At 34.7% G+C, this 7,926-nt stretch overlaps 1 protein-coding gene across 1 annotated transcript in view; it reads left to right on the plus strand.

The window, feature by feature from the left end:
- SCEL (sciellin) overlaps nt 1-7,926 on the plus strand; it is a 124,902-nt gene that overhangs the window by 41,084 nt on the left and 75,892 nt on the right. The window contains exons 6-8 of the mRNA XM_023522118.1: nt 5,670-5,738; nt 6,334-6,372; nt 7,426-7,506. Coding sequence (XP_023377886.1) covers nt 5,670-5,738; nt 6,334-6,372; nt 7,426-7,506 — 189 coding nt within the window. The remainder of the gene's footprint in view (nt 1-5,669; nt 5,739-6,333; nt 6,373-7,425; nt 7,507-7,926) is intronic.

Consider the following 7,926-nt stretch of genomic DNA (forward strand, 5'->3'; position numbering starts at 1 on the left):
CAACTTCTTTTCTGACGCTGACCACTTTGGATGTACATGTCTAATTTGTCACTCTAGCATTGTATGTATTGGGTCCATAGTTATTTCATTCTTGATTTCTTCATAGTCATCAGCACAGAGCATCGTGTATTGTTTACCTCCGAATATTTGCTTAATAAAAATATATGACATCAAGTTAAAAAATTAAATCTTAAATATGCTATTTTAGTACTTGTTTTCTGATTGAATACCCTTAATCTGTCAGCTTCAAATCATGCTTTGATATGCAAACCCAGTATAATTCCCCAATGACCTTGCTGTCCCTGTATCACAAGGTTATATAAGGCATTTTTTTCTTTTGCCGATTGATCATTCTGATCAAGATATTCCCACTGCCTCTATGATCATAATTCAGACTATTGAGCCTTCTCTCCTTTCCTCCCTTATTTTCTTTTCTTCCTTTTCCATTTTTTTATTTATGTCTTCCTCAACTCTCTTTGCCTTCATCTCTCATCTCTCTACTTCTCCCTATCTCTCCTTCTTTCTCCTCTCCTTCCAACATCTATGTTTTTTTCTTCTTTCACTTTCTTCTTTTCTTTTTTCCCCCAGCTTTTCCTGTTTCTCTCATTTTCTTTTATTTCTTCCCTCTCTCTCCCTTCCTTTCTCCAGCATGTTCTCCTCTTTCAACTCTGACCACAGTGCTGAACTTTAAAGGAAGCTATTTGTATTTAGCCTGTTGTGCTGGCATATAGTGCTCCTAAAACTTTGCAGACAACACATAGCTGATTATAAGAGAACAAGTGCCTATTATGTAAAAATCAACAATATTGACAACAGTACATATTAGTTATTAACCATCTTGCTTGTTGTGTCATTTTTTATACACAGCCTTATGCCCAATTTTTATACACATCCTTATGCCCAATTTGAGTGTGTTATTAATTAGAAATAATCAGACTTAGGGAAGACTTTCTTTATTAGCATAAGGAATTGGGTTTGCCATAATTTATTCTATTCAAGTCAAAACCGTGGAAAATTTGGATACTCCAAATCTCTCTTTTCTTGGTAACATATACATCTCTTACTGAATAGGCTAAAATTTTACCAAATGCATGATAGGTTTTATAAACTATTTTTTTGTTATTTATTCGATGTTTGTGTAATTATTATTATTATTACTTTTTGCTATAGGAAAACAAATGAGAGAAATGAGCTAAAGGCCACGATTAGTCGGTACAGATCTGATGACACTTTGGACAGGTAAGGTGTTTTTGAACTATGTAAGCAGAATGCATAACATATAGTAAATCTTATTTCTTATAAAGACCGAGGTATTAAAATATTTACCAAAGTAAGCTTTGAACCATGATATTTTATCAGGGACAGAAGGGCTATGAGAATTGAATTACTTTCTTCTTCAAAACTTACACAATCTTGACTCAATAACACTATTTTTCTAAAATCCTGTTAATAGTAGATGAAAGAAAAAATTCTGAAGAAACTGGTTTGAGTAAAGATACGGTGGGCACTGAGTAGAATCTGATCAACTTAAAATGGAGAATATAGTTATTTTTGTGAATATGAGTAGTCAGTTCTTATTCTAACTTTTGGTCTTTCCATCTCAATGGTAGCAACTCCCCCCCCCCCCTAAAAAAAAAAACAGTTTTTATACAGCGACTTTATGGAGAGATTGTAAATTTTAATAACATAGTTGTTTTGATCCACCCTAGGATAATGACATTAGCTCTTTACTTTAGAAAGGGAAACTATTCTTCCAGCACTGGAGTCACCATGTGGATTATAGAATGAATCCATTATGTTTTACCTGCTTTTAGTTTACTCTTATACAGAGGGAAAAGGCTCATTTCTATAGAGAAAATTGAGAAATGCTGCAAATCAGATTTAAGTTTTATGTTTAGTGAGATACTTAGGAAGCACAAGTAAGGAACAAAGTTAAGATTTTTAATTGGATTCTAGGCACAATGGACACCTGAGGCCATTGATAGTTGAGGTCCCTCTCTGTAGCTGAAGGTGTGCTGCTATTCTGTACAGCAATGTCACCTGCTGCATTTTAGGCATACAAGCTGAAACTCATGGTATCTGATAGATTCTATATTCCGATTATGCCAGTGTTAATTAATATAGCAAATGTATATACTTTACTCATTGGTTTTCTAAGTCAGTATCCCTAGTGGAGGACAATCATCACTGGTGTCCCTAAGGAGTTAACTTCTCTCTTGTAATTACTAGCTTTGACAAAGATGAGTTTGTAAAAGTATACGTACAAGAACTCATCTCCACAGCACTGAGTGGCGAGAGGAGTCAAAATACATCTGTCCATTTACCCTGGCTTTGCAGGCTGTCCCATTGCACCATTAACTGAAGGAAGAAACCCTACATCTAGGAATGAATTTGAAAGTGAGATAATTATGCCTCGAGGAAGGTAAAGGTGTGGGCAACCTAGGCCTTTGTAGACTCTGTGTCTGAAAGTTTATATCAGGCCAGTCAAGATAGAGACTTGAAACAATGAACTAGACCAGGCCTCACAGGCAAACTAGTTGTGTTATCCTCAGCTTCAGCTGCAAATTAGAATCATGAGAGCGCTTTTAAACTTTACTGATAATTCGTTCCCACTGCCTCTCACTCCCCAAATTCTGATTTAATTAGTCTAAGATGAGACCCAGGCATTTTTTAAAGCTTATAAAGTGATTCTAATGTGCAGCCAAAATTCAGAACCACCAATCTAGTCCAAAACCTTCATTTTATACACCAGAAGATGAAGCCAGAAATTACCTGCTTTACTGACAAAGAGGTTTAGTGGCATGTTTGGAAAAATATCCTGGTCAGCTCATTCCCCAGGCAGTTCTGTCTCCCAACAGTAAGCTATATCTCTCAAAGTGTGGAAATAGATGTAAGGGAGAGGACACAGGGTCAGTAAAGAAAGGAAATTCCTGTTAGCAGGAGTTGGACTCCATAATGCAGGCCACTCCAAATGCAAGGCGTGAAATACTCTTCGGAGGAAGATGATCAAATATATTTGATATGTACATTATGTGCATTTCAATAATAATGCATTTATTGTAAATGAGTGTGAGAAAAGTACTGAGTTTACATTTGAAGAGGTCCCTTTAAAAATATACATATGTATGTAAAAATATGACTTGTTCTAAAGAAACAAGTAAATAGTGTATGTAGCGTGTCATATGACCCCAATCTTGAAGGTGGTTTAGATTGTTTTGTAAAATCTAGTTTAGGGAGACCTCTAGCGTTCTATCGTGGAAGCGTAACTCTCCCTTCGATTCTTTTGATAATACTGCCAATTACATTGTTTGGGTATTTCCTGTCTCCAAGTCTGATTCCTATTAAAACTACCTATTTCATATCACAAGTTGGCAGAAACTTAATTTCCAAGAGAAGCGCAAAGCTAATCTCTGTAAGTAATAAGAAATTGACATATCTATTGGAATAGTGTTTTAGGGTTCTCTCCATTACTATTCATAGACTGATACCTCTAGAGGAAGAGATAGTGGAAGTGAAAAATAATAACTGAAGGAAGACGACATGTTGACATAATATATATGAGTGTTAAAACAATCACACTACAGAATCAGGGGCCCGTCTAGAAAGACTGGGAATAGATTACATCCTAATTGCGTGGCCAAATCTCACCTTCTCTGAGATTTCATTTCTTCATGTATAAAATGAAAATAATTATGTCTACCTTGTAAAGATGTTGTGAAGAGTAGAGGAAAATGTACAAAACAAGCAGCAAAGCGTAGTGGGTAGCTATTTTTTATTATCACATGCAGTATTTCCCACATAGACGTCACTGTAGAATTTTGATTAAATTCATTTAATTTTAACAACAGAAGTCACCTGTATTTTAATTTTGAGAATGTTTGATATTAAGGTTCTGTTTCCTTTAGACTGATTGTTGCTTTCGGTGTACCAGAGTAGCATTTTCCCAAGATTATTTTTATTTATTATGAAGTTCTCATAGACAGCTATTAAGTCTGCGTAGAGTTTCCAAGGAATATTTAAGATTTAAGATTACCTGGCATCTTACTTACAGTTTTCACAATGGTTTACTACAGAGCTCTTTAAATATAAACATCTTGGAGGCTCAGTAGCAGTGCAGGGGATATATTTGTAGTCTTTGTCTTGATGATCGATCACCTTATATATGAGTTTTTCATACATGGATTCTAGGATTCTGTACAAGCTGATCTCTGTATAGTGAGCAGTCTGTTGACAGTATGGAACTCCGAGGGATGCCAGCCTTCTGTTTTCGCATTTAAGATCTGTTAGTTAATGACATTATTTACCATAAACAGAAACTGTGTTTGGGGTTGACTCATAAATTTTAATGTATTAGAGTTATTCACTGAATTGAAATTATTTTAAACTTATGACAATTGTCATATTTTTTTCAACATGAATTTTTTTTTAGAGTGAGGCAAAGTTAGTGTCCATCTCCCCAGGAATGGTTTATATAAAGACCTGTACTAAAGTTGATGGTAAAAGTAAAGTTAAAAAAAAATTATAGTAGACCTGTAGTGTGGGATCAACAGAAGAGTCTTGCTGGACTTTTGTTTTCCTGAGCCTAATTTTGCTACATCCTAGTTTTGTACGAGCCTGCAGAATGCTCCTAAAAACAGCCCCACATCTCAGGAAGAACCTTCCTATCTGTGTGAGGAAGGGAAGAGAAGGAACAAGGGCTGCATGAATGAGATCCTGCCATGGGCATGGAGATGACAGGATTCCCAATTTGTCTTTCCTGACCTAAGGGACAGACAAACAACTTTTTGCAGAACTTCCCTCCTTGGGGAGACCTGGGATTAGAGAATTCAACCCTTTGCTGGCCAGTAGACCCTATTACCTGTTAGTCAAACTAAATTAATTTGCCAGGGTAGAGTAACTCTTTAAACAAGTTCCTTTTCTTGCCCCCAAATCACTGTGGTTTAGTACAATAGATTACTGCTTGCTCTCATCAGACTCCAGTATGATTAGCTGGAAGAGTAGAAGGATAGCTCTGATCCATGAAGTGACTCACGGACTTAAGTTCTTTCCATGTTTTAATGGTGCCATCTTTAAACCGTGGGCACAAAAGCCACAGTGGAAGGGGAAGAAAGAGCATTGAGGATCACACAAGGTGAATTAAGATGGGTCTGGAAGTGGCAAACAACATTTCTGTCGCATTCTTTAGTTTAGAGTTCAATCACATGGTCTCAACTTAATTGTAATAAGGATTGAGAAACGTAGTCTCCCTGTATGCTCAGAAGGAAAATAAAATGAATTTGGCAAACATATAGTATTGTCTATGCCACAAAACATTAAAAAACTTACATCTTCCATTGATATATTTTTGCCAACATAGAAACTACTGTCATTGGCTATATATGTTATTAAATAATAATGAATATAAAATAGTTAATGTTAAATGCTCAATGAGTCAGAAAGTCTAGGTGAAAAGCATAAACTTTAAAAATTCTAAATTCTATCAAAAGAGCCTCATAGATTTTTTCACAAGTAGATTTTTTATTGTAAAATTTTCTAAAATGTTATACTTGAAAAAATTTACTTTTACTAGAGAAAAGTTATATTTTGAAGTTATTCTAACATAAAAGAGATTTAAAAAGAGTTTAATAATATATTGTTTATGCAGACTTTTGTCTTGTTTCTTTATAAAGGATCTCATACAGACACGATGCTGCTAAAACACATAAGGCCAATACCTTGGATAACCAAATAACCAATAGGTACCAATATTTACTAACTTCGGGAAAGGCTCAAGTACAATATTTTTCTAAGCATTATTTATTTACTTATAATTTTTTAAATTCTACTTAATATCTTTCTGTAAATTCTTACCCTCTATGTTTTAATACAAAAATCTGGAATGAAAATTTTTACTCCTGTTTATGGTTAGAGAAAAATAAAATCTCATTGTCTGGCTTAAAAATAAACAGCTTATTGCTTCAAAAGCCATCGTTCTTACCACATTTATGTTTCTGTTTAAGTTATCCTGATGGAAAGATTATGGAATACATGTAAATGTTAATTTTTTAAAATTTTTATTGCTAAAGAAAATTACTGTACTCAAATAAAATCATTGGGCTTAAAAGATCTGAATTTTCTGAAAACAAAATTTCTTTGCAATCTAGTAAAAGACATAAAAAGATTGTGAAATTGCCTTACCAAATTTATTCAAATACTGATGCTTTCTCTTTCTTTCTCTCAAATAATGTCTAACCCTTAATAATAATAATTCTAAATTCTTGGGCAATAGCAAATAGATGCAAGTATTAATTCTTCATTGCTGCTCAAATTTTTGCCTTTTCTTTTTCGTACCAGATACACATCTCCGGTGAGATTACCAGAAGCAACCAAAATGTATGTACTTTTCTAATTGAAGTTACATTTTAAGAAAAAAAGTGTATTTCTTTGTATATATTCAAAGAAAACCAGGGTTTACTGCCCTTAGGCCAAAGTTTCATTGTAATATAGCCACACTCCTATCACTTAGGCAGAGTTAAGTAGTAGAAAGACTGAAATGGTCCACAAAGCTTCAAATATTTACTATGTAGACATTAACAGCAAAGTTTGCCAATCTCTGTTCTAACCAAACACCAAAGCTCAACTCATTTTTTTTTTAAATCGATGTTTGTAATATTTTTTCCACAGAACCTTTCCATTTTTTTCTTACTCCTATGCAAGTGACTCTTTCCCCTCCTACATTTCATAAGCCTCCCAAAACACCCATCACACTTGCAACTCAACTGAGTCATGAAATCATGAGTTTGCTAACAATCTCTTTAGGTGGAATATATTTTCCCTGGAATGGACTACTGGCAGTTATAAACTAACCAAACTAGGTAGATTTTTGAAAATGTAACTGCTTTTTAAATTTGTATTGATAAAAAAGTAATTTTCACACTGGACCGCACCTCTCAGTAGCTGAAACAGGCCTGGATCATTTGCATTCTTTTGAGTGTCTGCAGATACCGATAACTACTAAAGAGGGATTAAAAATCATGTGGTTTTTAAAATACTCTCTTAAACTAGCTAATGCTTTTAATGCAGAAAAACATTGCTATATAATTCTGTTAATCACAATATGACTACGAGGTTAAAATACACATATATAAATTATATATATGTATCCATAGCACACCAGAATTGATTGGTCTAGATTTCAGACACACAGTGTCATATGATGAATGATTTCTTAATTCAGTTCCCTCAGTTTTAGTTACTTATATGAGAGCCTGTCAATTTATTAAATGGATAAACTCAGGAGGAGCTTTTTTGTTGTTCTAACTTCATGTAAAATATTTTGTGGTAGATGGAGAGTAGGTGGGAATGTGAGTAGATTATCAGACCTTTAAAGGTGGGAATAAAAAAGTTTCAGGAACGTGATGACTTGTTTTTCTTGTGATTAAACAGGCAACCTGGAGGTTTTTTCAGTGCAAATGCCACCAGAACACCAGCTTCCACCCCTGCTACAACTCCTGTAAAGAAAAAGAGGTATGACCTATAAAGAAAAAGATGGACTGGTTGTATCTGCCTCTTGCCCATATTCTGTCAAGGATTATCTTTATTAATTTCAGAACCAAATCATTTCTGAACCCCTAGTCAGCATTTGGGGGTTGCTCTGCCTTTTCTCTTTATTCCCTGCTCCCCTTCCCAGGGATTCAGAACCTAGTGGATTCTGTTGTCCTCAAACTTCTGTCTTTACACACAAATCTCCTTTTCAAATATGCAGTCTTTTCTTCAGTTTCCCTAGGGTCTTAAATATCTTAAAAATGTTTTTGATGAGAGAGCCCAGATATTAACAGATGAGCTACTTCAGGTCACACATGTTGATAGAGTCCAACTATAGGAATGCCTTACCCTGAAATAATGACTGTGGTATGGTCATATGTCACCATGTTCCTGAAACCAGCC

The sequence above is a fragment of the Pteropus vampyrus genome, unplaced genomic scaffold (genome assembly GCF_000151845.1).
Source record: "Pteropus vampyrus isolate Shadow unplaced genomic scaffold, Pvam_2.0 Scaffold332, whole genome shotgun sequence".
NCBI classification, from domain to species: Eukaryota; Metazoa; Chordata; class Mammalia; order Chiroptera; family Pteropodidae; genus Pteropus; species Pteropus vampyrus.